Source organism: Aaosphaeria arxii (assembly GCF_010015735.1).
Source record: "Aaosphaeria arxii CBS 175.79 unplaced genomic scaffold BU24scaffold_1, whole genome shotgun sequence".
Taxonomy (NCBI): domain Eukaryota; kingdom Fungi; phylum Ascomycota; class Dothideomycetes; order Pleosporales; genus Aaosphaeria; species Aaosphaeria arxii.
This window is the reverse complement of record NW_022983474.1, coordinates 2,126,647-2,154,284: the sequence shown is the minus strand read 5'-3', so window position 1 is coordinate 2,154,284 and position 27,638 is coordinate 2,126,647. Positions and strand designations below refer to the sequence as shown.

General features: G+C 49.5%; 10 protein-coding genes and 1 pseudogene across 11 annotated transcripts; 6 read left to right on the top strand and 5 right to left on the bottom strand.

Annotated features, from left to right (window-relative positions):
- Positions 1-349: 349 nt before the first annotated feature.
- BU24DRAFT_446202 (uncharacterized protein) lies at positions 350-3,430 on the bottom strand. The gene is made up of 6 exons (XM_033530749.1): positions 2,810-3,430; positions 2,652-2,723; positions 2,120-2,572; positions 1,850-2,062; positions 1,526-1,788; positions 350-1,476 (listed from the first exon to the last, which is right to left on the bottom strand). The coding sequence occupies exons 1-6, from the start codon at positions 2,950-2,952 to the stop codon at positions 605-607; spliced, it is 2,016 nt and encodes a 671-aa protein (XP_033389451.1). The 5' UTR covers positions 2,953-3,430; the 3' UTR covers positions 350-604.
- Positions 3,431-5,142: 1,712 nt separating this feature from the next.
- Positions 5,143-6,624, bottom strand: BU24DRAFT_429931 (citrate synthase; the record flags this gene model as incomplete). Its single annotated transcript, XM_033529779.1, has 3 exons — positions 5,143-6,055; positions 6,110-6,307; positions 6,359-6,624. The coding sequence occupies 3 exons, from the start codon at positions 6,622-6,624 to the stop codon at positions 5,143-5,145; spliced, it is 1,377 nt and encodes a 458-aa protein (XP_033389450.1).
- Positions 6,625-7,541: 917 nt separating this feature from the next.
- BU24DRAFT_429930 (ABC multidrug transporter-like protein) lies at positions 7,542-11,658 on the top strand (the record flags this gene model as incomplete). Its single annotated transcript, XM_033529778.1, has 4 exons — positions 7,542-7,600; positions 7,731-7,788; positions 7,819-10,318; positions 10,355-11,658. 4 exons carry the CDS (start codon positions 7,542-7,544, stop codon positions 11,656-11,658), a joined length of 3,921 nt encoding a protein of 1,306 aa, XP_033389449.1.
- Positions 11,659-11,792: 134 nt separating this feature from the next.
- BU24DRAFT_416775 (amidohydrolase 3) lies at positions 11,793-13,616 on the bottom strand. Its single transcript, XM_033526542.1, has one exon. It carries the CDS (start codon positions 13,563-13,565, stop codon positions 11,940-11,942), a length of 1,626 nt encoding a protein of 541 aa, XP_033389448.1. The 5' UTR covers positions 13,566-13,616; the 3' UTR covers positions 11,793-11,939.
- A 923-nt stretch (positions 13,617-14,539) lies between these two features.
- Positions 14,540-16,526, top strand: BU24DRAFT_15104 (cytochrome P450 2D18). Its single transcript, XM_033521259.1, has 6 exons — positions 14,540-14,756; positions 14,815-15,099; positions 15,150-15,285; positions 15,335-15,358; positions 15,416-15,888; positions 15,946-16,526. The coding sequence occupies exons 1-6, from the start codon at positions 14,590-14,592 to the stop codon at positions 16,436-16,438; spliced, it is 1,578 nt and encodes a 525-aa protein (XP_033389447.1). The 5' UTR covers positions 14,540-14,589; the 3' UTR covers positions 16,439-16,526.
- Positions 16,527-17,029: 503 nt separating this feature from the next.
- On the top strand, positions 17,030-18,978 carry BU24DRAFT_340240 (cobW-domain-containing protein; the record flags this gene model as incomplete). Its single annotated transcript, XM_033523223.1, has 4 exons — positions 17,030-17,143; positions 17,214-17,623; positions 17,702-18,151; positions 18,219-18,978. 4 exons carry the CDS (start codon positions 17,030-17,032, stop codon positions 18,976-18,978), a joined length of 1,734 nt encoding a protein of 577 aa, XP_033389446.1.
- A 631-nt stretch (positions 18,979-19,609) lies between these two features.
- BU24DRAFT_15080 (uncharacterized protein) lies at positions 19,610-20,332 on the top strand. The gene has a single exon (XM_033521257.1). The coding sequence runs from the start codon at positions 19,690-19,692 to the stop codon at positions 20,182-20,184; it is 495 nt and encodes a 164-aa protein (XP_033389445.1). The 5' UTR covers positions 19,610-19,689; the 3' UTR covers positions 20,185-20,332.
- Positions 19,932-20,011, top strand: BU24DRAFT_t4 (annotated as a pseudogene). Its single transcript has one exon. The product of its transcript is annotated as a tRNA-OTHER (tRNA).
- Positions 20,333-20,687: 355 nt separating the features above from the next.
- Positions 20,688-23,803, bottom strand: BU24DRAFT_469857 (uncharacterized protein; the record flags this gene model as incomplete). The annotated part of the gene is made up of 5 exons (XM_033532639.1): positions 20,688-21,729; positions 21,792-22,261; positions 22,304-22,920; positions 23,041-23,580; positions 23,635-23,803. The coding sequence occupies 5 exons, from the start codon at positions 23,801-23,803 to the stop codon at positions 20,703-20,705; spliced, it is 2,823 nt and encodes a 940-aa protein (XP_033389444.1). The 3' UTR covers positions 20,688-20,702.
- A 522-nt stretch (positions 23,804-24,325) lies between these two features.
- Positions 24,326-25,596, top strand: BU24DRAFT_404153 (uncharacterized protein; the record flags this gene model as incomplete). The annotated part of the gene is made up of 5 exons (XM_033525626.1): positions 24,326-24,460; positions 24,519-24,789; positions 24,840-25,136; positions 25,191-25,316; positions 25,445-25,596. 5 exons carry the CDS (start codon positions 24,326-24,328, stop codon positions 25,594-25,596), a joined length of 981 nt encoding a protein of 326 aa, XP_033389443.1.
- An 85-nt stretch (positions 25,597-25,681) lies between these two features.
- On the bottom strand, positions 25,682-27,197 carry BU24DRAFT_416771 (uncharacterized protein). The gene is made up of 3 exons (XM_033526541.1): positions 26,563-27,197; positions 26,359-26,518; positions 25,682-26,313 (listed from the first exon to the last, which is right to left on the bottom strand). The coding sequence occupies exons 1-3, from the start codon at positions 27,176-27,178 to the stop codon at positions 25,935-25,937; spliced, it is 1,155 nt and encodes a 384-aa protein (XP_033389442.1). The 5' UTR covers positions 27,179-27,197; the 3' UTR covers positions 25,682-25,934.
- Positions 27,198-27,638: the final 441 nt, after the last annotated feature.

Sequence of the window (27,638 nt, the reverse complement as noted above, 5' to 3'; positions counted from 1 at the left end):
AGGGCAGATGCAGGGTACTGCACTGCACTACCTGGTCACCCAATGAAATTGAAACCTTGTGAGTTCGAGCGAATCGGAGGGGGTGATGTTCTGGAGGGCGTAAAGTCGGGGACTGGGTGATGCGAAGTTCAGGCGCCTGGTGCTTTGGTGAGCGGGAGGAGCCGCTGCAAGTACACTGCGAGCGAGCGCGCGTGTGCGAATTGGCGGATGCGGTGTGTATTGTGCCGCTTGGTCCTTGGTGTAGGGCTGATTTTTGGGAGAATGATCATCAAGTATGGAGTTGAGCGTTCTGTGCGGATGAATTCGATGTCACATTGTGTTCAAATGCAGATAGGAAAATGTTCAATATATGTTGATGAAAATTGCCAATGCCTTTAAAAGCATGAATTGTAGAATTTTGAAAAGGTGCTGGATATATCTCCTGAGCCTCGCAAAAGGGTAATAACTCCTGTAGCAGTGAAAAATCAGAGCTTGATTGAAGCTTCTCTTTCCGCCAACGCCAGCCCAAAGTGTCCTTTCAAAATAATGTGAAATGTAAAGTGCGGATATCTTCCAGGTACAACAAAATTCGAAAGAAAATGTATAATTAAGAACGAAAATCAGATCAGAGATCGTTGGGACTACCCCATGTGCCGTCACTTGGCGGACTCGCCATGTTCATGCCTTGATACCCGCTGGTCACGTCAAAAACCCATGCATTGTCGTCCATGGGAATCGTAAATGGCATGTCCCAACCGGGCGCACTCATGAGGTCAGGGAATGCGATTGATGGCACAGGACTGTAGCTTGAGGAGAATGGACTCGTGCTCAGAGGAGTTAGACCCATGCTGGCTGCGGAAACAGCCATGTTCCCATTGGCAAACGACATCGGTTGCTGTTGTGCGTAGCCTGTAGAAGACAATGATAACTGTTGGCCGCCTAGTGATTGTGCGTTTGCGTCCATCTGTTGTGTTGGCATTTGTATTGATTGCACGTTTCCAGTTGCTGGTGGCGAAACTGACGCCTGTTGGCTTAGGGGGCTGTCGCTTCCAGTCGCCTTCACCATACGCTCGTACCAATTCTGAATTTTCCGCACTCTTTGCTCGTAATGATAAAATATGTCCTTTTGTTTATTTCCGTCTGAGGCTCGGCCAACCAATGCGCCTATTCTAAGGCTCAGGTGGCGGAAAACATTGTCGATATTCAGATTGCGTCGGAGCTCTCGCGTCTGCTGTTCAACGCTTGGATATTTGCTTACGATAGCGAACTTAGCTGCCAAATTTACGCCGAAAGAAAGTTGGATCCACTCGGAATTGGTCAAAGCCATCTCGGATTTTGGTGGTAGCCATAGGTACAGATCTAAGAATGCCTTGGCGGAATCAAGCCCCTCGCAGAGGGTGTTAAGATGGAGAGCGGGGTTATGCTGTAATGAGCGCTCGAAGAAAGCGACCTGGTATAAGAATAACTTCGCTGTATGGAATTGCATAAAAAGTAAATCTGATTGTGTGAGTGACCTATGTGCCAAGAATGGTGGTGGTCAACTTACGGCTATCAGACACGTCGGTATGGAGGTGCATTCTAAATTCCTCCAGCTCCGATCGTGTTCGGAGAAAGGCTTCTTGGGCATCGGCGTCCGATAATGACTGGTCGGCTACAGTGTCGATGTTTTCTATTATTCGTTGTAGACGAATGATATGATAGAGGTCCTTGTCTGTCTGAAACTCGCCCCGTTGCCTCAGTGCACGACATCCTTCTTCAACAAAGGTTGAACATGGAAACGTATTCATCTTGTCGAACAGTTTTGAAATTCTGTGAGACAGTCAGCTCGGATACTTGGCAAGAAATGTCGGCTGTCAGATAGGATACGCACGTGGAGGAAATGTAGAATATGCCGGCTGCGGCTCTCTGCTCCTCCGCTCCCCAGGTCGCGGTACCCACAGCATTAGCTATGGGGTCGCGTTTGCTCCCTGGATTTGAGGGTTTATTGCGCATGGGTGTACGATCGAGACGCATGTCTACTGCTATCGACACTGCCAGTTGGAGATACTGAGAGTAGTATTTTGACCGGCCATGATATTGGTTCCTGTAATTTCGTTAGCCGTGTTGGGCGTAATTGTCTCACATAACGACCAGCTCGTACCATGCTAGCACAATCAGGAGGCCCTGTAGGTACTCTAGTGACAAACTGTCGTCACCTCCCAGAAGCACCTTCTCGCTGACCATGTATTTGAACCGATGGCTGAGTTTCTCCTGTATTGCCAAGTCGTGAAAGGAAGCAACGGATATTATTGACAAAAACAAGAATGGGCTTTCGTGTCGCAAGTTGGTGGCAGTTGCTTCTGCAGGTACAATAATGAATGGGAAGTGCGGCATCATGTCGGACTTGTACAATTCCACCAGCGTTTCCGCTCGCTCCAATGTGAGGATGTCATGGTCGATGACATCGCCGTTCGGGGGTGCATCGATGGAAGAAGGGGTAGAAGATACGATTGACGCGGAGGAAGGAGCACCCTCTGGAATAGTTTGTTGGATAATGGAGCCGGGTTGTGTTCGGAGAAGATCTTGGACCTGCTGTTCGAGGGCTTGGATGCGCCTGCGCTCGGATATCATTAGCACGTTGTCTACACAGGCGCCATTTATGAACGATATGGAGTAGAAGGAACCAAACTTACGAATCGCGCTTTGCGGAATTGTCTCTTCTTCGTGCAGGTCGGAAGACACAGTGTTTACCCAGTCGAGCGCATCTGCGATATATCGTCAGTACAATCTTGTGGTGGGAGAATTGCGATGTAGCTCCTAACAAAAGGGAGCTCTCGGGATTGGGCCCTACCTGTCACATATGTCTGTTCTTTGAGTCCGATCACAACGGATCTTAAGAGAGAAGCAGTTCTGACATGTTTTGGATAGCAAGACAGGTGGAGAGGTCCGCTGCGACGGGTCGAAGGGAGCAGCCACTGGTGCGCTCAAGGCCATGATCGTGGTTGAGTTGTTGTCAATGAGGTTGAGTGACGTTATTGTATTTATTGTTGTTGTTCTTGTTTAAGGGTACAGGTATAGGTAGTTAATGGCGGGATAAATCATTGGAGGGCGGGGGAGGCGAAAGTGACGGAGGACGGAGGACGGAGGAGAGAGAGAAAGAGGGAGAGGGAGCGAGAGAGCGAGGGAGGAAGGATGTGGCACAGCACAGCTTAAAGGGCTGCGTTGGGGGTGTGGGATCTCAGCTTCAGCCTGAAGCTTTTTCTGACGTACACACACGCCCGCCGATTTTGTGTACGAAGATAATACCAGAGAAACAAAAAAGAATTAGACGTTGCTTTGTTTGTATGGAATGGTCAATAAAAGAGAGGAGAGTACAACAAAAGCACTCAATGGGGGTTCCCGTAGGAGTACAAGTACTGATGGGGTAAGGGTCCGATGATATATGTATGGGATAGTTCATCGCCCTCTCGCTGCAACCACGAAACTACGGCTACGACTCACTCTACTACTACGATCATGGCTATGGGTGATTACGACTTACGACCACGATCTCGACTAATTGATTATTGTTCAGGCATGCATGACAATGGCCGATAGCGATAACTACGCGAGTTGCGAATAGCGAACAGACACGACCAGGGCGGCCGCCAAAACCGATCACCATCTCACTTCGCTCTTCCGTTAGCTACCGGCTACACCACATACGAAGTAGTTACAACCTACAACCTACTAAGTCCAACAAGCTACGACCCGCCCGCAGTCTAATCACAGGCTACAGCAGCGTGTCTTGTGCGGGCCGTCCTAGGAAGGGGGGCGGGGTGAACGACCCTTCTTACGACAGTTAGGCTCCAATACTGCTCCGTACCAAAAACTACTTTGGATACCTACTCACCACGAGTATGAGTACAGTAGTAATACCTGGGACCTGCGTGTTCCGATGGCTACCGGAGTTATGGACATAGCGCGTATAGTGCTCCGTGTCAAACAACAAGCTTGTGCCATGCTACCCTTTGTGTGCTGAGTAGAGAGTTATGCAGGGATATCCAGCTGTTGTACCTGTACATCTAGGTAATCTACCCTGTGGGGACGAGGAGAATGCCTAATCATTCTCTCCGTGTATGTAATATGTAATATCTATGATTCGTATGCAGACATGTAGATAGTCATCAGAGGGTATCACATGTATGGAGTACTGCATGTGTTCTTTGCGTGGTTGCTCGTATCAGCGTGTATGCACTTTTAACCTCAGACTCACCAGACATTCAAATGAGTAACAAGTCACTAGATAGATAATACATGGGCGAGCAAAGCTGCAAAGATTCGTTTCACAAAAGATGGCTCTAAGTTGTAAGCCCTGAAAGGCATCAAAATCAAGACTAAAACCATCGGTAGTAAGGAGTCAAGACATTCTAGTAACTTTCTAGAAGGGGTAGAGGGGAAGACAGAGATGGAGGGGCGCAGTTAGTCGGGCTTAAGGTTAATATCAAACCTGGCATGCCGCGTCCCCCGAACAAGCCACTCGCAGATCGTTACCGCCTCTGACGTTCGGGGTTCGGGCCATGATGTGATGTAGAACAAAGGGACTCAACTCACTTGACTGGATCTCAGACGTTGTTACACCTACACACGTACGCTTCATGGCTTATCGGAGACTCCATGATTCCAACATGATATTTGCTCGTGAGTGGTACGAGGCTTCAAGCTACTAAGCCACTCAGCTAACCTACGCGTCTTTTCTGCTCATGCTCAACATTTGCCCTTTGCTAGATCGATGACCGAGAAGTATGAACTTGTGAAGAAAGATCAAAATTTAACTATATGCTGTAACGCCTCGCTATGAACTCCCTCATCAGCCCTCTCTAGGAGCTAACGGTTATGGACAAAGTCTATATACACGTTGAAACGAAAAGACAAGAAAAAACTATGTGCAGAATAAAAGAAGTCGGCATGTGAGATACAGTCAGACATGCAGCTGTAGCGTCCACCTTTTCACTGCGAACCCTTGATTCCCGACCTCCGATACTGAGGCTGAAGTGGAATGATGCGGAAAAAGGCGGGAGGGGAAAAGGTGGGCATACGAGAGCCCTGCAGCGGCCGACTTGATCTCAACGTCCCAGCCAATAATTCCATCAAATGGCGTCGAAATGACCCTGGAATGACTCTGAACGTGCAGAATGCAGACATTCACAATTTGGCACGCGCGCCTTGTGGGATGGACCCTGTGAACACCTGCTGTGGGCGCCAGATACATGGCTTCTGCCCCATAGCCTCGCGCCAATGAGCCATCAACCCACCCGCCCTACTCAAGGAGCACATAGCAACGATGATGTCGGTTTCAAACCCCATGGCAGTGTACAAAAACGTACCATAGAGATCTGCATTGACCTTCAGGTTCCTTGATTTGAAGTACGGGTCGTTGAGCGCCAATCGATCGATTTCCATCGCGACCTGGAGCAGCTCATTGCCATATACTCTGTCTTTGTGCTGATCGAGCATCGCTCGGATCCACTTCGCCCTGGGGTCGACCGCCTTGTACACCCTGTGGCCATAGCCGAAAAGACGTTGCTTGCCGCCCTTAACCTCGTCGAGGAACGCTGGCACGTTCGCAGGCACTCCGATTCTCTCAAAGTCGGTGAACGCACACTCAATCGCGGCTCCGTGGAGGGGGCCGTAGCCAGAGAGGAGGGCTGCCGCCAAGCCCGATATTGGGTCGGTGAGGGAAGAGGCAGTGTGTAGGAATGCTGCTGTGGAGTTGGTCATCTCGTGGTTGGCGTAGAGGATCCAGAGCTTCTCGAAGCACCGCTCAATGGTTGCATCAGGCTTGCCATTTTGGGTGAAGCCCATCATGAGCAGACAGTTGCCAATGAACGATCCATTGGGATCTGCTGCCGTGAACTCTTTGCCTCGCTTGTGGCAGTACGCAAGGGCGATGACGACCGCAAAGGCCGACAGAGTTCTTACAATTGCAGCGTCAACTGCCGGCATGTTCTTCACATAATGTGGCCTTCCAGAACTATGGACGGTCCTTGATCCTTTGTCACAAGATGTGTAAGCAGCTAGTCCAGCCTGCATCATCGAGCAGATGAGCGCATCGCGTCTTTATCTAAGTCAGCGTGCTTGATCGTCGTAGCAAAATCTGGGGTTGACATACGGTAGAGCGCGAATCACGTCGACTACAGGCTGAGGCGGTACCATGTTGGCAGCGAGATCTTTCCGAAATCGTACTTTCTCGGTCAAGGTAGGCAAATGTCCCCAATTGATCAAGTAAACAACTTCCTCCCAATCATTGTCGCGGACGACTTTGTCAAGAGAATGCTCGCGGTAATGGATAGTGCCGCGGATCCCATCACTGTCAAGGACTCAATACAGACTTTGGTCATTGCTTGGGGATGATACTGACATGAAGGTAACCGATGATTCCACAACTGCAGTATTCATATATCCTGGATCCAGTATCCTCAAACCAGCTTCCATTTGCTCCACTACGTCGGCTCGAGAGCCATCTCCCTTGATTTGCTTGAAATCCGTAGCGCGTACTGCATTTCGCGCGATCGGTATCGAATACGTCTTTCCCGTTCGGTTGTCCAGCACCGAAAGGGAACTATCATACGCTATGGCAGACTGGCCACTGAACGCGTCTGACACTGATTCGACAATGCTCTGCATGTTGATTCTTGAAGGAAGGTATCAGGAAAGTATCTGAAAAGAAAGTATCTAAGATCTCGTGCGAGTATCTGCAAACGTGAGACTAATTAAAGAAGACGTCAAAAACTGAGTGAACGGGGCGTAATGATGGAGAAAGACCAATATAAGAACACACATCCACGAACTTGTGTTTCTGCTATATTGTGTGCTGAGTACAACCTATCGAATGCTGATGTTGAGTCTGAATCCATACTTCTGTGCCTCAGGCGGTTTGGTAGTTGGATCACCCAGCGTATCCCCGCAAAACACTCCATCTTACCTGTATGCCACCACTGACATTGCAGACCCTTTCACTGGGCATGATTATTCCGCGCTCCCGCCGGTCGGATCAATGACCCCACGATTTGATTTCGGTTAACTAAATAGAGAACTGAAACAGGCCTCCAAGGAGGTGTAGTAACCCGAAACATCTACATCAATCTCCGCTACGCAACTCAAGTATGTAAGATGCACGACCCACCAAGCTTTGCAACGCCCGGGTGGGATGTCTAGCATCGCTACGCCACATCTTGATTGTCAACAATGTCTATCGATGGTTCCTCAGAAGATGGGAATTTTTTTCCAAGACTTCCTCGATATCCTTGACGGGACACAATGTCCTCACATGACCGTACCATGACCGTAGGACTCCAGATTGGGATACCTTCATCGGCTTCGACCGTCCCAGGAAACAGGATCAACGACGAATCATGGCTGGAGCTCTCACCCATATCGCTCGACTCACGAAGGAACAGTCTCGATGACTTCGACCCGAATTATCGTCATGAATCCCTTCCTTTTCCCGCGCTGCAACACAGCAACGAATCTCAAGATACATTGGAACCAATTATCGATTCATATGCACGAAGAAATGTGGAAAAGAAATATGAAAGGAAATCATGGCACCAGAGAGTCCGGCAGTCGATCAATCCCACGAGGACTTCCTCTTTGGAGCATCGTATTTGGTATCGATTGCCTAAGACATGGGAGCGACCCGTTCTTACGCCTGAACTATATGAAAAGGAGGACTCAAAAGCAGTGGAAGTTTCGAAGCGACGGAAATGGTATTCCAGCCTCACTCCAAACAGTAATGGAAAGCCGTGGCACCAGAACCTCAATCCACTGAAATGGGGACCGGTACCCCCGGTGCCTTCTATACGATCGATGTGCCCGGAGAACACCGCGAATCTACTCAGCAAATTACACTTCGGATGGGTATCATCGTTTATGGCGAATGGATATAGACGCAACCTCGAAACGAATGACATCTGGCTCGTCAACCCTGACAGAAATGTCAACACCTTGTCAGCACCCTTCCATAACTCTTTCCAGAACCGATGTGCAGCGGATTCGAAACGTAAGCTCATGATAGCCCTATATGTGACATTTAAGAGAGACTTTTGGATAGGTGGCATTTGTATTTTAATATCTTCACTTGGCCAAGTGATGGTGCCCTTCACTCTACGCTTTTTATTGACATTCGTTGGAGATGCATACGAAGCATCTACAAACAACCGACCAGGACCACCGATCGGCCGAGGCCTAGGAATACTCTTCGGCATCGTCCTCATCCAGTTCATTCAATCATTGTCCACAAACCAGTTTCTGTATCGCGGGGGTATGGTGGGTGCACAGGCACGCGGCGTCCTCACAACCGCCATCTTCGAGAAGTCACTGCGGATATCAGCACGCGCGCGAGCAGCTGGGAAGGGATATTCAGACGGTCGAATCATCAACCTCATGTCCACAGACGTCGCTCGGATCGATCTCGCAGCTGGCATGCTCCACATGATCTGGGCGGCCCCGATGACTATTCTCGCCTGTCTCATCCTCCTCATCATCAACATCACCTATTCTGCCGTCGCTGGCTTCAGTCTGCTAGTAGTCAGTATTCCAGCATTGACCTGGGCGACGAAGTCTTTGGCGGGGAGGAGGAAGGCGATATCGAGTATTTCGGATTCGAGGATTTCGCTCGTGACCGAAGTCCTGAAATCAATACGCTTCGTCAAATATAATGCCTGGGAATCGTCCTTTCTATCCAAACTCCAGGGCCTGCGAAAAAAGGAGACTATCTTGGTCGCGAAGCTTTTGACCACACGTAATGCTATCTACGTCATATCGATCTCGACGCCTGTCTTCGCAGCTATGATTTCGTTCATTGTGTATTCCATGACGGGTCACTCGCTGGGTGTTGGACCCGTCTTTTCTTCTCTGGCGCTTTTCAATGCCGTCAGAATCCCTTTGAGCTTGCTGCCGATCGTCATTGGGCAGATGGCGGATGCAATGGCATGTCTCAAGCGCATCGAAGACTTTCTCTCCGCCGAAGAGCACGAAGATAAGATTGAGTGGGATATGCGCGCCGAGCAAGGCATCCAAGTTCAAAATGCTTCGTTTACCTGGGAGGAAACTCCCGATAATGACCAAGCCCCCAGCAAAATAACAGGAAAGCAACAGGGTAAGAAGGCCAATGAAAAGTCAGAGATGGAACTCGAAGCATCCAAGCCACCTGTATTCTCGATCAAGGACATGAATTTCTCCGTGGGACGCAACGAACTTCTGGCCGTCGTAGGCTCCGTAGGCTCGGGAAAGACGTCCCTCTTATCCGCCTTAGCAGGAGAAATGCGAAAGACAGATGGGAACGTTATCATGGGAAGCTGGGCACGAGCATATTGCCCCCAACAGGCTTGGATACAGAACGCGAGCGTGAAAGACAACATCCTTTTCGGCAAGCCCATGGACGAACGGTGGTATGAGACTGTGAAGTACGCCTGTTCGTTGGAAGCCGACATGAAGCAGTTCTCGGCTGGAGAAGACACAGAGATAGGTGAGCGAGGTATCAATCTGAGCGGTGGGCAGCGCCAGCGTATCAACCTTGCTCGGGCGATCTATTCGCAGAGCGAGATCGTGCTGCTAGATGATCCGCTTTCGGCAGTGGATGTACATGTTGGGAAGCATCTGTTCGATCAGGCTATTTGTGGGCTGCTGAAGGATAAGTGTAGGATATTGGCTACACACCAGCTGCATGTCTTGTATAAATGCGACAGGATACTGTGGCTCGAAAATGGGAGTATCAAGGCGTTGGACACATTCGACAATCTCATTGCAGGCAACACCGATTTTCAAAAGATGATGGAGAGCACTGTCCAGGAGGATGGTCCAGCCAAGTCAGCCCCAGAAGAGCATGCTGAGACAAAAGAAGAGACCCAGAAAAGGGTGACGAAGGAGAGCAGCGGACTGAAAAAGGGACAACTAGTCAAGGAAGAGAACAAAGGTGAAGGGCATGTTTCCTGGGCTGTTTACAGAGCCTACATCGCCTCATCTGGCCACATTCTACTTGGACTGATACCGATCTTCTTGCTCGTGGTGGCTCAGGGAGCAAATGCCATAATGGGTTTATGGCTAGGCTTTTGGACGTCGGATCGATTTCATTTGAGTCGAGACAGCTATATTGCCATCTACGTTGCTCTTGCGGTGTCACAGGCACTATTGATGTTCTTCTTCACAGCATCGGTATCCAACCTGGGTAGCATCGCCAGCCGTCGTACCTTGGACAAAGCAACAGAGAAAGTCATCCGCTCACCTCAATCATTCCACGATACCCAGCCCCTCGGACGCATCATCACCCGCCTCTCTCGAGATGCCGATGTCGTCGACAACCAGCTCCCCGACGCCCTACGTATGTTCCTCTACACAATGGTGCTCATCACCACAGTCATCGCCCTCCTGATCTACTACTTCCCCTACTTCGCAATCGCCCTCGTCCCCATCCTCGCACTCTTCCTCTTCGCAACCTCTTACTTCCGCGTCACAGCCCGCACGCTCAAACGCCACGAAGCAGTCCTCCGCAGTAAGCTCTTCGCCCGGTTCTCCGAATCCGTCTCTGGAGTCTCCACCATCCGCGCCTTCGGCCTGCAAACCACGTTCACCAACACCATTCGTGACGCCATCGACGGCATGAACGCAGCGTACTACCTCACCAAGGCCAGCGAGCGTTGGCTGGCCACCCGTCTCGACTTGGTAGCCAACATGATGGTGCTTACGGTCGGATTGCTCGTAGTGATCAGTCGTGACGCCATTCATCCAAGTATATCGGGAGTCCTGCTAGCATACCTGCTATCTATGATCCACGTCATCCAGCTTGTTGTCCGCCAATTAGCGGAAGTGCAGAATGGCATGAATTCGATGGAACGCTTACACGAATACGCGACGGCATTGGAAACAGAGCGCGAGGCATCCGAGCATACAGTCGAGACAAGCCCCTCGTGGCCCGAGCGAGGAGAAATCGTCCTGCAGGATGTGCAGATGAGGTATCGTCCGGAGCTACCCCTCGTTCTCAATCACCTCAACCTTCATGTCCATGGCGGGCAGAAGATTGGCATCGTAGGACGGACGGGCGCTGGGAAGTCATCGATCACGCAGGTCCTTTTCAGACTTGTTGATTTGGCTGGAGGGAGGGTCATTATCGACGGCGTAGACCTCTCGACTGTTGCGCTCAGTGAATTGAGGTCCAAAGTCTCCATCATAACGCAGGACCCCACCCTATTCAAAGGGACCATCAGAAGTAATCTGGACCCATTTGATCAGCATCCTGACATGGACCTCTGGGACGCAGTCAGAAAGGCCGGGCTTCTCGACGACGAAAAGAACAAAGTCCAGCTGGACTCGACGGTAGAAGAGGCCGGCGCCAACTTCTCCCTGGGGCAGAGACAGTTGATCGCTTTGGCTAGAGCTTTGCTGCATGATAGCCGTATCGTCGTGTGTGACGAGGCGACATCGTCGGTGGATATGGACACGGATGCGAAGGTGCAGAGGGCGATGTCTCAAGCTTTTGCTGGCAAGACGGTTTTGACTATTGCGCACAGGCTGAAGACTATCATTGACTATGACAGAGTATGTGTTATGGATAAGGGGAGCGTTCTGGAGTTTGGAAGCCCGCTGGAGCTCTGGGAACAGGGCGGAGTTTTCAAGGAGATGTGTGCTGGAAATGGCATTGATAGAGCGCATTTTGGGCGTTAGTATTGTTGCTTGATTGTACCTTTCTTGTAAATTATGGGGTTTCATCGTATTGGATGGAGTTTATTTGCATATTTTGTATTAGTTCGTGTATATAGACATACTCATGGCGCCGGCTTCTTATTTCATGTAAATATATTCAGTTATCAGATCGTTGTATGTACATACTGCCAATCCAATGCCATCATGAAGTTATTCACTGCTATACATATAATCACCACTCGAAAGTATCACCCGTCTGCTATACATCCCTACGCAACTACTAATACATCATTCCGACAAATTTACGCCTGGTAAACCTTCTTACCCTCGAACCAAGTCTCCAAAACCTGGCCCTTCAGCAGCTCCCCAGGCTCATACTGCATATCCACGACCACGAAATCCGCATACTTGCCCGTCTCCAAGCTTCCCGTAGACCCCTCGTTGAAATACGAATACGCCACGCCATGCGTCGCCCCCGTGATCGCCTCCGCGATGCCAATCTTAAAGTTCTCATTCACGGGCGCATCACCCGCATCCGGCTGCCTCGCACTCTTCCTTGTAGTCGCGACATACAGATTCTTAAGCACGTCGTGCGGAGCGGTCGGGGAATCCGAACCCAGCGCGAGCACGACGCCATGGTCTGCGAACTCTTTGTACGCGAACGCACGCTTGAGTCTCTCCGGGCCCAGGAGCTTCGGCCACGCGCGGAGGATCGCGGGGTCCGCGTGCACCGGCTGGATGGAAGCGACGATGCCTAGTTTGCCCAGTCGCTCTGCATCGCCTGGCGAGGTGAGTTCGAGGTGCTCGATGCGGTGACGCTGGTTGGGTTTTCCGTGCTTCTCGAGGACGTCAATGGCATTGCGGATGGCGAGGTCGCCGATTGCGTGAACGGCGCATTGGAGATTTGCTTCGCAGGCCTTTTGGACGACTGGGTCGAGCATCTCGGGCGTCCAAATGGGCTCGGCGTTCGAGAAGTTGGTGCTGTAGGGTTCCTTGAGGGCGGCCGCGCATGCGTCGATGACGCCGTCGGTGATGAGCTTGATTCCAATGACACGGAGGTCGGGGGACGTGGTGCTGCTGTACTGTTTGCTGAGTTCGATGGCTCGGTCGACTTGCTTCAGACGATGTTCCACGCCGGTTCCTGGCAGAATGGCCCAGTAGGCGGCGATACGCATGGGAAGTTGACCCTCGGATTCACGAAGGGCGAGGATTGCCTCCCAGGCGTTCTCGTCCATAGCCATGTCTATGCATCCTGTGTAGCCGACTTGGTGATATGCTTCCATTCCAGCCTTCAATGAGGCGACCTTCTCTTGCATTGATAGAACATTGGCGATGTGAGGCCACACAATGAGGAAAACTGCCGCCTCGGTCAGTCGTCCAGATGCTTTACCGTTCTCATCACGTTCGATGGTGCCGCCGGCAGGTGTTTCCATGTCTTGGACGCCCATCTCCTCCAACGCAGCAGTGTTGCACCACGTAGAGTGCAGGTCCTTTGCGTCGATGAAGATAGGCCGGGGGTCCAGATCGTCCAGCATGCTCGCCTTGGCCTCGTTGTTCGTCGTGCTATACATCCAGCCTCGACACAGGATCCTTTTCTTGTCAGGATTCTCCTTTGCATACTTGGAGATGCGAGCTCGGATGTCGTCCAGGTTTTCACATCCGTCGAGGTCTACCTTGTTCAAAGATTGGCCTAGTAACAAGAAATGACAATGTCCATCGATGAATCCTGGGAGGATATATCGGCCATTCAGATCCTGGGTGGTGACTCCATTGCTAATATGGGCCTGGATTTCGGGTGTATCCGCTGCCCCTACATATGCGATCTTGCCGTCTTTTACGACCAATGATGTTTGGAAATCCGCATTGGAGGTGCCATGGCTGAAAACCCGGCCATTTGTGAAAAGCGTTGTACCGTTATTATTAGCCATGGGAAAGGTCATGCAAAGGCTTGAGGATGGGATAGAAACATGGATGTGTAGTTGGAATCAATGGTGGGGTTATCAGATCTTCCCATGATTCGGCTGTCGTCGGTTGCCGATATCGCGTTAGGCTCGGCTCACATTGTCAAAACTGGACAGACAACGGGTAGACGAAATAGGAACGAGTGGAACGGCACTGCAAATTCTATGAAATAACAGATGTCACTCGTGTACTAGCGGTCGATAGACCTACCTTGTCCGTGATATTGGTCAGCTCCAGACCCGACTTCGCTTCAGCCCTATCTTTCATATAGTCCTGACCGATCATCACAGAGATTCCATCATAGTAACATATAATAAGCGAAAGCCGGCAGAACATTGGCGTGTTGTTTTATCATCACTTGATGCAACTCATGCGTGATAGACGATCAGGCATAAACAGCATGCATGTTTCCCAAGACCAGGAGCAGCTCGACCACGGCATATCTTTGGCAACATGTCATGCCTATGATATATTTCTCAAGTTTACTACCAACTGACAAGGGTCCAACTTTGCATTTCCAACACTATGGTTCCTCTAAGCCTTAACACAAGTCTAACGCGGCATCTGTATGCTCCCTGGTCAGCCTGACCCATATGCGACAACGGAAGCGACCAAAAAAGGCAATGTAAGACAAAGTGCAATATCGCGATGCATGTTGCCAACATCGCAATGCATAGACCCCACCTGCCTGTGCATGCAAGATACGACTCCCTGCGAATACAGAGGGTAGGCACATTGAGTTGCCTATCAAGTTGCTCTTGACTCTGCTTATACAGACGGTTATCATTACTGTCCTGCCTGGATCTGTCGATTACTCCTTCCACATAAGGTTTTCTTTTGACACATCATCCATGGCTATAGCATGTATAAGAAGACTAATATATACAGAGACCCTTGGATTGTTTCTTCATATAAAGCCATTCAAGGACTTCTTTCCTACATCTCAGCCTTGCCACCTTTGTTGTTGTCGAGCTTTCACACTCACAGATTATGTTTCTAGCGAACGTTTTTGGGCTCATATCGCTATCATGCGGTCTGTATTTGCTCTACTCTCTTCTTCGCTTCGGCCATAGAGATAAACGGTTGCCACCTGGTCCACCCACAGTTCCAATTCTCGGGAATGCACATCAGATCCCTCCGACTCGATTCTACCTGAAGTATGATCTTTTCTCCCTTTCATATACCACTGCTCCTTGCTAAGGGAACAAACTCCAGAATTAAAGAGTGGGCTGACAAATATGGCGGCGTATATTCCCTTAAGATAGGAGCTGGCACCATGATCATTATCAACGATCGCAAGGCAGCCCATGAGCTTTTCGAAAAGCGGAGCGCCATATACTCCGATCGACCCATAGACCACAACCTAGAGACGTGTTTCGGTAGTCAGAATATTGCTATCATGCATGCGACGCCGTTGTGGCGTGCTCAGAGGAAGATATCTTCGCAGAGTCTGGCACCTAAGCAATTGGATAGCAAGATTAAACCCATACAGGAAGCGGAGTCAGTATGATCCTGATAGTTTGTTGTGATGATGCTCATTTCTGTGGAAGGATGAGCCAACTTATGTTTGACTTGCTCATGACGCCTGACGAGTTCTTTACACATGTCAAACGCTCCACAGCTTCGATTGCGTCTATAGTACTCTTCGGCTATCGTGCACCCACTTTTGATAGCTTCTGGGCCAATGTCAGTTCACCCAAACATCCACAACATGGAGCAATGAGCTGATTTACAGGCTGTCTACCAAGCAATGGATCATGTAAACCCTCCCTCTTTCCAAGTTTCACCAATTCGACAAGCAAACTGAACCCCACAGATAAGTCCTGCATCCGAACCAGGCGCCTCCTTACCAATCGATCAGTTCCCGATACTGAAGCTAATACCAGACCGATGGGCCCCATCAAAAGCTCGCGCAAAGCTCTGCTACGAGGAGGTTACGAAAGTGTGGATCAAAGCCCGGGATCTAGTCGAAGAACGCCGTAGGAACGGCGATGAGCGCGATTGCCTTGCAGATCGCATGATGTCGGGATCCATAAAGTCAGACATACCGCTCAGCGATATTGAGCTCGCCAACTTCCTGGGCGCTTTGTCTCAAGGTGCTGCGGATACGACGATGAGTGCGATGATGACCAGTATCCTGTACTTGGCTACAAGCCCCTGGGTGCAGGAGAAAGCGAGGGTCGAACTGGACAGTGTCTGCGGCGTAGAGAGAATGCCACTCTGGGAGGACTTCGACCGAATTCCTTACATAAATTGCATCATCAAAGAAGGCCTACGTGTCAACCCGGTGTATGTCCATACTGCGTCGCTGTGTACACGCACAGGATACTGACATTGCGAAACCAGAATCATGACCGGAATACCTCATCGAGCTGCCCGAGACGACTGGTACGAGGGTATGCTGATCCCGAAAGACTCTGCTGTTTTAATTTCTCCATACGCCATGAACTACAGCATAGTCGATGACCCGGAGGTCTACAATCCCGATCGGTATCTGAACCACCCGCGACTTGCTATGGATTATGCCGGAAGCCCCGATTACGAAAAAAGAGATCACTATACGTACGGTGGCGGCCGTCGAATCTGCGCTGGCATCCATCTAGCCGAGCGAACACAGTGGCGCATGACTGCTCGGATTCTATGGGCATTCAAAATCGAGCCGGCCATTGACCCTGTGACGGGAAAGCCAATTGAACTCGATACCTCCGACTATATCCAAGGTTTAATCAGTATACCCTCGCCCTTCCGTGTAAACTTTGTCCCTAGGAGCGAGAAACACGCAGAGGTTATTCGTAAGGACTTCAACAGCGTCGAGGGATTCTTAAAGCAATGGGAATGATTATAGCTCATTAAGAGCAATCAGCCCGGGTTTCATGCAGATTTTCATGCAGATTTTCCTTTCATGTCAGTGTATGATGGGAGTTTCTTCAACTACCCTAGCGAGATTACTTGCTAGAAGCATGCCATACACAAATTGTCTTCCCAGTCGCTAACATAGTACTTTTCAAATTATCTATGTCTTCTAGAAATCGTACATTTCATATCCTATATCCCATCCTATCGCTAAAACATCGTGAGATGTGTAAGTCCCACAAACCCCCTTCCCACCCACACATTCAAGTCACAACCAAACCACCACAGCCCCCAATACAACCCAAAAAAACACCATACCTCCCATCTCCCAATCACACCCCATTTAATACCCCCCTCTCGATGCCCCAGCCAATCACAGCCCCCGCAATTCCCCATGACGCGACCTGTCCATCGCGGTGCTCAATTGGATGAGCACCACAACCACCACCCCCGGGACACGCAAAAATATAAAATGCTCCCACATGTGCCCCTCAGGTCTTGCGTGGAGTGGTAAATGAAGTACTACTGCGTACTGTACGACGGACTCTCAGAAATCGCCTCATTGCTAGGAGACCTAATGCCTTCTGTGAAGAAGCGTACGAAGATGGAGAGTGCACGCTCATCGAAGAGATCGAAGGGGGGAGAGGCGGCGAAGAAGGCGTTGCCGGTGACGGTATTGTCTGGGTTCTTGGTGAGTAGTACCTGTGATGGGGGAGGGGAAAGGGTGGTTGTGGTGGCGAAGCTGACGATGAGAATTGCAGGGAAGCGGGAAGACGACACTGCTCCGTCATATCCTGCAGTCGCCGGACCATGGGCTGAAGATCGCGGTGGTCGTGAACGACATGGCGTCCGTCAACATCGACGGCGCGCTGATCGCCAGGTCGTCGACTGCTGCAGCGGGTGCTAAGACCGACGGCAAGAGTGAGGTCGTGGTCAGGGAGAAGGTGGTGCAGATGCAGAACGGATGTATCTGCTGCACGCTGCGCAGCGATCTCCTGACGGAGCTGGCGCGGCTGGCGTGGAGTGAGGAGCGGTTCGATCACGTCGTCATTGAGAGCTCGGGTATCAGTGAGCCGCAGCAGGTTGCGGAGACGTTCACGACTGAGCTTACGGAGGCTATGATTGATGCTGAGGGGATGGACGAGGAGGAGAAGGAGACGTTGCTTCGTGTGTATGTCACATACCCCCCTTCCCCTTTCCTCCATTCAAGACTGGACGATGATGAAGGCTAACGTACTTGAAAATGCAGTGCAAAGCTCGGCGGCCTCAAGACCCTCGCAACCGTCGACACGATGGTCACCGTCGTCGACGCCTTCCGCTTCTTCTCCGAGTTCGACACCGCGGAGTTCCTCGCCGACCGCTTCGCCAGGGAGGACGTCCCGGAGGACGACCAGCGCACCATATCCGACCTCTTCGCCGACCAGATCGAGTTCGCGAACGTCGTCATCGTCAACAAGGTCGACGCCGTTGACAAGACGACACTCGGTCGCGTCCGCGCGTACGTCAAGACGCTGAACCCGACGGCCAAGATCATCGAGGCGAAGTTCTCGAGGGTCGACGTGAGGGAGATGTTGAACACCGGAAGGTTCGATTTCGCGGAGGCGGTCACGAGTCCTGGGTGGTTGCGAAGTCTGCATGAGATGACGGTTGTGGATGTGAAAGGGAGGAAGAGGTTGGCGCCTAAGCCTGAGACTTTGGAGTATGTTGAACCCTTTTCCCACTGAGGCTCTATCACTCCGGAGATGCTGATAATATCCTCTTTATAGATACGGAATCGGTAGTTTCGTATACCGCTCAAGGCGCCCCTTCGACCCCTTGAAACTATACGAAGCTCTAAAGGGCAAATTCATCCTCCTACAGGACGAAGTCGAAGACGACGAGGATGATGAAGAAGAAGACGAAGACGACGAGAAGAACGAAGACACCGACGTCACCATGGACTCGCCCTCCTCACCAAACAGTGCCTCACCACTTAACTCAGACGTCGACAGCGTCTCCCCAGACGACGAAGTGTCGTCCGCCGAGAGCCTGCATAACAAACGCACATGCCCCCTCTTCAGCGGCGTGCACCGCAGCAAGGGGATCTTCTGGCTCGCGACGCGGCCCTACCAGATGGGATCGTGGAGCACCGCCGGCGCGATGCTGACGCTGGGCTCCGAGATGCCGTGGTTCTGCACCGTGGATGAGGACGAGTGGCAGGCGGATACGGCGACGTTGAAGGCCATCAAGGCGGATTTCGAGGGGGATTGGGGAGATAGACGGCAGGAGCTTGTCTTGATTGGGGAGAAGCTGGATGAGGTGGCGCTGACGAAGTTGTTGGATAGTTGTACGCTCAATCGGGCGGAGATGAGGAAGTGGGAGAGGGTTATGCGGGACGATAGGTTGAGTGAGGATGAGAAGGAGGAGAGGCTGCAGGAGATGTGGGATGATGGGTACTGGGCTGAATGGCCGAGGGTCGAAGAGGGTGAAGATGAGGAGCATGATCATTCTCATGGTCATAAACATGCTCATGGGCATAAGCACTGATGTTAGTGATGATTAGAGTTTCGATCAATGTTAGAAGAGTTTTCCTATGCGTCACATATCCCTTGCGTATAGCTACAGCCACTTGATGCTGCCTGACTTCTTCTAGCCAGGCGATGCAGTCCGAAGATCAGGGTTTAGCATGCGAACTTGTCCAGTCTACCTTGAACCACAAAATAAGTGCCAGTGACCAGTGGGAGAGAAATCTCTAAAGTAGGAACAAGGGAAGAGGTTGCAACCCAGCAATGGAAAGTCGCGGTTGCTCCTGCGACTTTTTAGTATCTGATATCTGTTGCACAAGTATATTCCAAAGACACCTCTTATCACTGGTACCTTGAATGGTAAAGAGCTGGGAGACCTGAAGTTCAATGCTTCTTCGTTACCACGGCATGCTCAGTGTTAAGTACCTATATGCACAACAGCGCATGATTATTTACATCGATCTTTGGTTCGTCAGTAGTTCAAAATGTTCCACAAGGTTGATAAAAGCTTCGAGGGGTGGAAGCATGAACGATGGACAACCCAAGAGGCAGTACAGGCCTGGAGATGCATGAAGAGCACGTTGAAGCATTTTGAAAAGGAATCGACTTGGTGCTGGCTAGTAGCTGGAAATGCTTCGTGTGCATCAAGTTCTTTTTGTCGAAGTGATAGACGTATGATTATATCCACGTTGAAAACAAATTGAGGTGTAGTTAGCGAAGCCCATGAAATAAGATGTTCCTTATTGGTCGTTGTGCTCGTCCTACTCGTGAGAAAATTGTCCGATGTTTCTCCCTGTCGAAAATTTCGCCTAGACAGTGGGTCCATTCCGAACCAAAAAGTATCCATACTGGAAAAAAAATATCCATGTGTGACAATTTTCAGGAAACCCTATGGATCCACTTACTCACAGATTTGATTATTTGTCGGTATAACAACCTTCTAAATCGTCACATTTCCATCAAATGGCACAACAAGCCCGGCTGGCACAATTGGTTAGCGCGTGAGACTCTTAATCTCAAGGTTGTGGGTGTAAGTTCAAATCAACTACCAGTTTCTGATTCAATCATCAGTACTAACAAAGTCAATAGTCGAGTCCCACGTCAGGCTTCAAGCAACATTCTTTTTTTGCACTTTTTTTATGGGCAATTTTTTCTTTTTTTATTGGTCTGGTGCTCGGGTTCTCGGTTGGTTTCGGCGGCGGTTCCATGGACAGGTGCCGGCATATAGCGTAGATGTACCAAGTAGGTAGATCGAAGACGGGAAACGTTGCCGAAAATAGCTCTTTACTGGTACCAGCTTCATCACTTTGAACTTGTTTTGACTGTAATGATTGCTGTGTCTTCTCGTGTTCTTACAGTTACATGTGCATTCGAACCGAGCGCTATGATTGTCATCTTGTCTTTGAGGTGATGAAAAGAGAGTTCTGGTAATGGTTGACATCGACATTCGGCAACGCTTTAGTGACTGTCGTACACCTCTCCTGGTAATAAGCGGATTGACGCCACGGAATAAGAGCTCAAGTATCACATGTTGTCGGGATTCAGGCAGCAGCAAAAGAATGGTAGGTTAAAGACACTATGGATGCATTCAAGGAGGACGCATTGTTGAAGCTCAATAGGGGAGAGATGGAGTCGGTCACTGGAGCTTTGAGGGGTGAAGAGAAGGGTGGGGCTTGGCGAAACAAGGCAGGTTTGTTTTAGTTTGGTATACACGCTCAAGGTACCACACCCACGGCATGTCGCCTTCTAAGAACCGCTCGACTGACCTCGTTTCAAAGATATCTCTGCAAAGGCAGCTTCCGCGACTGGAGGGATTCCGTGCATAGCACGTAGACGGGTGTTAGATACCTGACGATTCTTACGCCTCTGTGACACAAGATCTGAGAATGCGAATCCTTGTCCTATATGTGCCAGCTGGCACGCTTGATTCTTGCACTGTGTCCAGCGAGGGCATCTAACCCGCATACACTGCTGCTTCCCGTCGCTGCCAGATGCCATCTCTCGACAAACTGTGCAAGGTCCCCGTTCTACCCCCCCGTTGTCGCAGAACTCTTCCCACCCTTTATCCCAGCAGCTTTGGCAAGCAGCAATGCGGACGTTGTCAATCTCATTCGCAATCTGCCAGCGAATGTCTCTCCAATTACCTCCGTCTCCCCGCCCTTTTTCCGTGAGATTTTCGTACTTGTCGTCGTGGTGGGCGCGGTTGCAGTCAGCACGGCAGCTTGAGTCGTCTCCAGCTTCATCATAATTCGCGCATTTTTCCCGCTCGCATACCTCATCGGCGTCAAAACATCGTTGACAACCCAACGCGTTGTTGTCGCATTCTTCAACCCGATCCCAGCATCGATTGCAAGGCACGTGTCGACGAAAAGGCTCAAACCCTGCTAAGTCTTCGACGGTCTCGACTGACAACTGTTCAAACGTGCACGGTACTCCATTGCGAATGCAACCGCGACATTTGTTTGTCTTGAAGTCTTGTTTAATGAAAAACGGCGGTTGAATGAAAAGGCAATCTTCGGGATCCTTGCAATGGTCACAGGAAAGTGGAACGATAGAAGAGAATCCTGATAGAGAGACAAGTCGATTGAGTGAGATACCCCATTGAGATTCGCCCACAATTCGTGCGTAAGCTTCATTGCGTATCCGCTCAGCACTCTTCAGGCATGTAGACTCTTTGACCTCGGGGATCTTATCCTTCAGTGTTTGTCGTAGTGCTCTCGGGCAAGCTGGTTGTGTTCCAGGGGGTAGGGTGCACAACACTCTACGAAATAATCTTGGATTGGTCAGTAGGTCAACTTGTCTAAAGAAAAAAGGAAATGTGTGGAGAACACCTACTGGTCTCTTGTAGAAGAGGACGTATGTACTTGTCTTGCCGTACCGTGGTTCCACTGTCGTTGTAGAATACCTCTGTTACCATAGATTTGTGTTACAAATCTAGATTGAGCTTCACAGAAAAGGTCGCAGAAATATCTATGGACCGACCCGTCTATAAAGTTATGGATTGATTTGAGCGGATTGACATTTTCATTCAGGAAGCAGGCGCTGAGGATTGAAGCGCCTTTCGAGTTTGATGTTGCCTCATGCTTCTGGATATACGACCACTGTCGATCTGACGTGTTGTGGCATGGGACACATGGATAATCCTGGAACCAGTTCGTATCATCGGAATGGAAAAGGCACAAGTTTCCAAGCTCTACGGGCTTTGCCGCATCGATATCGACGGGCTCTGTTGCTGCAACGACAATGAAGTCTTGCGCAGCACAAATTGGAAGCGCAAATGCTGATTGCCGCCCAGGCTCAAAGAGCTGTGATGTTGTACAGGAATTAGGGTGGTAGTGTGGAATTACCTTGACCAATACACAACGAGGATTTGGTCCATTCGACTTGCGGACCAATGATACAGGCAATATTCGACTATCTCGAAAAGTGGCATATTCGGAATCTGTCCAATAATGCTCAACCACAAGCAAGTCTCCACATGGACTATCTGGCAAAGCAATACAGACGTGCTCTTTTAACTTGAAGCATTGTTCGTTCAGGGCCTCTGTGAATGAGAGGATGAAACGTTGCGTCCCTACCTGAAGATTCCACTTCTTTCGGCCTTGGACTTCGCCTTGTATTGTCGAGACTTGGTCAGAATGCGCTAATTCTGTGGCCTTGCATTGGGAAGAAGAAATACAAGGGTCGCGCCATTTATCTTGTAAGGTTCTCTTGACGGTATCACTATGCTTATCAATTACTTGCATGAAATTTTGACCACTTTGAGGATCTCCAAGATCGATGGTATCGCCTGTTGGAGCCGAGGTTCTCGAAGAAACGTAGTGACGTGGTATTATTGTTAATCTGTTAGATCTTTGAAGGAATAGGAAGTTCCAATGTTGTTCAGGAGCCAGGGCGTCGTAATTGGTTGCTGGAAGACTTTCACCTCTTGTGATAGCTTTATGTTCGATCAGGTATTTGCGTTCTGTATGTTGATCGTACAGTATCAGGTCACAAACAACAGGTTGGACTGGGTTGAGAAGTAAGTGAAATCGATGGTTAGTGTTTTGCTGTATGAACCGAGATAGTACGCGTATTGCGTTACTTGAGGCTGCCTGAGTAACACCCTTCATGTCAAATACCAGGCTCATATGGCGAAGGGGACCCAGCATAGTGCAGCCATGATATTCGACAGAATTGGAAGGGTTGACATAGTTCCCGCCATGAAGTATCGTGTTTACCATGTTAGTCAAAGCAGCGGGGAGGTCACTATGGTGAACAGCGAACGGAGCCAACATTGCAGGAAACGTGAATTGGCATGGGCCTGCCGTGCGAAATTCCAAGCGAGCAGATTGATGCTTGGCCTGGTGTGTCATTCTGTGAGTGGCATTCAGTGTCTGATAGCTTCGTGCAGGAATGAAGCAGAGATAATCAGGGTATTCTGGTATCACGAGTATGAAGAATGGTACCGGCTGTTTGGTGTTGTTTGAATACAGGTTGGTCTTCACATCGAAGGGTATGATTTTCAAATCTTCGTCAGGATCATGGTTCGATAACCAGTTCCACGACTCAGAAAGACTCCCGTAAGGATACGTTGGCCCAGGTCGAATGATAAGGGCCCCATCAATGTTAGCGTAATCTTGCCCTGATGTATGGTCAACACATGCCTGGTCAACTTCTTAACGGTACAGATACTCACCGCGGAAAATACCTATTTGTAGGCCATGGTTTTCGCGCAATAATAGAGAAGCCTCAACAAGCATCCTGAATACATTGGATTCACCGATCCATCCTGCGAGGCTAGGAATGTTCTGAGTTACGTTGTTCGTTGCACCATGTCGCTTGTTTGTAGGTTTTTTGCGTAACATCCTGGCAAGTGATGGGAAGAAGTAGTTATGGTATCAAGTTGCGAGTAACCAAGCGTAAATCGTGCTGCTGATTCTGCTGGAACCGACGGCGGCGTATTTGAAGAAGATTACAATTGCAATTTCATTCTTACTGGTGTACAATCAATAATCCCTGTCAACTGTGCGCAGTTCTTTCATGCAGCTTGTAATTTTCTTCGAAGGGTTTGGAGAAACAGAGGCAATCAGCTGGCTGGGTGTTCCAGATGATTGGGTGCAATCAGTTCGCTTCGTCCCTAACAGCAATCCAATTACCGCAATTGGCAGTTTAAACATCCACGTGTATGGAATACAAACTTGTAATGCTTGTTGAAACTATATTATCAAAACAAAACCATGGCACAATTGCTGTCTTCCTATCATTTCTACGAACTCATAACGATCCTTCCGCACTTGCTGTCTTGTGAACGACGGTCGAATGATATCGCGCTAATTTGCTACACACGCATTGCGTCGTCGTAGAAGATTCGCGAACAATTCGAAACAATGTTGAGAACCAATCTGGACGAACACAGGCTACTACATGTTCTGAGAGAGAATGCGAATGGGGGCGGACCGCAAGACACAAGAATGATGAATGAGCTGCGTCGCCTGAAACATGCAGGGAAGCCGCTGAGATGGGTAAGTACTGTCATTTTTGTGATAATGCTCCAACTGACAAGGTGCATTTTAGTTTCAGGTGATGATTCCTGAACTGATTCCAGGGACTGCAAGTACAAGACAATGGATCAAAGATGCAAGAAATCTATTGTGGGATGAAGATGACGAGAAGGCACATTTGCGACAGCAGAGGCTTCTTCAGCCAGGTGCGCTAGATCTGCCCCACGACGAATACCAACTCAGGAAGTACTGGCCGCTTTTCATGTGCGCCCTACGACCTATGTCCCCGAAGCTTTCTGAAGCAGCAAATGCCGTGTATCAGGCACTATGCAGGAAAGACTGTGTCCCTGGTAAGTTTGAGCATATGGATTGCTACGAACATAGAACTAAAAAGGCCCAGATGATGACGATCTGTTCATCAGAACAATGGAGACAGATACAAGGCATGGCCAATTCATTGTGGCTGCTCTAGCCCTGGAGTCAAAGATCCTGTATCCAATAATTTCAGAGTTGGAAGCAAAGATAGGAAAGTCCGGGAAGAAGCTGAAACCGGAGACTGCAACAAGCCAGAGTCAGAACAATACACAGTATCAACTATCCATCCAGCCGCTGGTGGACACGATGCCCATGGATTTTGACCCGGGCACGAATGAAATAGACGAAGAGACCTTGCTTAAACTGTTGAAAAGCTTCGCTGGTATGTATTTTGTACAGAACACTTTAGCTTTCAAGTGGCTAACGAGTCCTCAAGATGAGCTTTTGGCCGAAAAGTTGAGACAAGATGGCACTATCAACAGCAAGCGACCGGCTCCAGCCACGGTGGATGATCAATGGCATACTCATACTTCTAAACGGCTTCGCGAAACCGTGGAAGACAGTGAGTCGTAGAGGTCAGAGAAATCTAGTCTTGATACAAGGTCAGCCATGAGAAGCTTCTGGTTAGGGTTCCATACAATGGCCGTTTTCTGAATAGATGGCTTCTAGAGCTAGTATCCTTATCACTAGCTAACCCCAAAGCTTTTATCCCAATTGAAATCTCATGTTTTGATCAAGATGCACCGACAATCCTTTTCCCAACTTTGGAAATTTTGACAATGGTTTGTTATCTGATGTTTCCACCACATAGATCTCTACGAATGCATAAGGATTTGATTTGATCACCATCGCTGGAAAGTGTGCAGAGAAAGCATGCGCGAAACTGTGTACCCTTGACTGAAAAGCGCCCCCTCGAAGACTGAGCTCATAGAAGACTGTACTGAACCGGAAACTGCACAAAGAGTAGAGACGATGCGATGGAATATCGCGAGAGATTGATGCATTTATACTTGTATCATAAGCTACAATAATCCATCGCTAGCAACGAAAGTTGCCACCGAGGCCCTTCAAGGGTAAACTGCTGTCATGTTACGATATGGGACCCTTGATACGCAAGCCCTCCAGGTGAGACTAGACATGTCTTAATCGGTTGGCAGGCCACGCATCTCACGCCTTTTCTTCAGCGTATTTGCTTTGAGGGCTGCCGTGGGCTTAGTGTGTAGCATGACTGCATCAATCGCTCTTGACTGAGCGATTCCCATTCTTTAAGGTCGTCAGATTGGCGAGAGAAGAAGGCCACAAGTGCTCGGAACAACGCAGCACTGGTGTCAGCGACTGTTAGACTAGCGCGCTTGCGGTGTAAAAATGGGCTCGCTGCCGTTTGTCCTTCTGACTCTGCAAGACATAACACATCCTCTCCATCAGACCCAATGGAAGTTGCCAATAGGCAGGCTAAACCAGAATACTTGTTACTCAACGAGAGTGAGCTCCATTGTATTTGTCGGCGCTCGGAGAATCTTAGCTTGGAAAGGGCAAACGGCATCCCAACTACCATTGCACTACATTTTTGTTAGCTTCGAAATGGGACGGAGTGGAGTACTTGCCGTTCCGGAATTGTAGTCTCCCATACTGAGCACATTTTCAAGCGCTGTGCTGGTGTGCTATTTCGCCATTTGGCGGCCGCTATGTTCGATCGCACGGTGAGGGCCACATACAAAGTAGCTGTACCTCCAAACTGGGGTGCCGGCGACCAGCTGAATTCATCTGTTTATTGTTAGCGTGGTTGGCTAGTATCATTATCAACATACATGGTTCTTCGTTCAGTACAGCCCAATTGTTCAAGGCTATGGTAATCAATGCGATTGGAGATACCGCTCGGACTTGCATATCGAATGTACCCAGCCACGGTGACTCCAGTTGCTCGAAACCCACGAACAAGCGACTTGGGGAAAATAAGTCCCTCAATATAGTTGATATTTCGAACCACTCGATATCTTCCCTCGCTCGGAATATATCTCGGATCACGAAGGGCTCTTGGCCATCAAAACGATGATGCACATCCGCGAGACCCGCAACGTCTTGTCCATGCCTTAGGATCGATTCACGCGCAGGAGTAATGTGATTAAGCCATTCCCGCCAACCTTTGTATGCTTCCGTTGAGGTGGCATGATCAGAAGGGCAGTGAATAACATCATTCTTGTACTTTTTTGCCACGTTGAACTCTTTCACCCGACGCCACCATTCATCGATGCATAAGTCGCACGGTGGCAGGTTGGAAGTAGAAGTGATTGAGGGCTGCTCGGATTTCCCCTTCTTCGACTTGGCTCGATCTTGTCTCTTGTTTTTTCCCGCTTGCTCTTCGCTTTCGATGCGTGATGTTCGCTTGGTTTCGCAGGACTTTGGATTATCAACTGGGACTGGCATTGTGAGGAATAATCCACAGAGGTGATCGACAAAAGTGTTGATGAGTGGGAAATTAGTTAAGAAGAGTGACTAGTATTGACTAGAGGCCGAGATTTCGTTTTATCATGTAGAAGTAATATTATCGCGGCGTTGGACAATGAACCGACACAATCAAAGATTGATGTAAACTCCTTCTGCCATTGCCTTGTATAACGGTTTGCTTGTGAAATAAAGAAACACTAAAATAGCATTCTGGCAGATTTCTCTTGTCTTGCAAAACATATCGCAAGCAGATCAGAGACACCTTATTTGACAAACTATGCGATCGGTACCTTCACCTTAGGGTTACGTAAATGCCAACATCCTACAACGAGAGAACAACCCTGAGCATTAGGTATTCGAGCCGTCCTGGTCGAGTGCTCAGTATCAGATGGAACAGAACGATATCAACCCGAGACAGATGAGACTATATTGTTAAGAC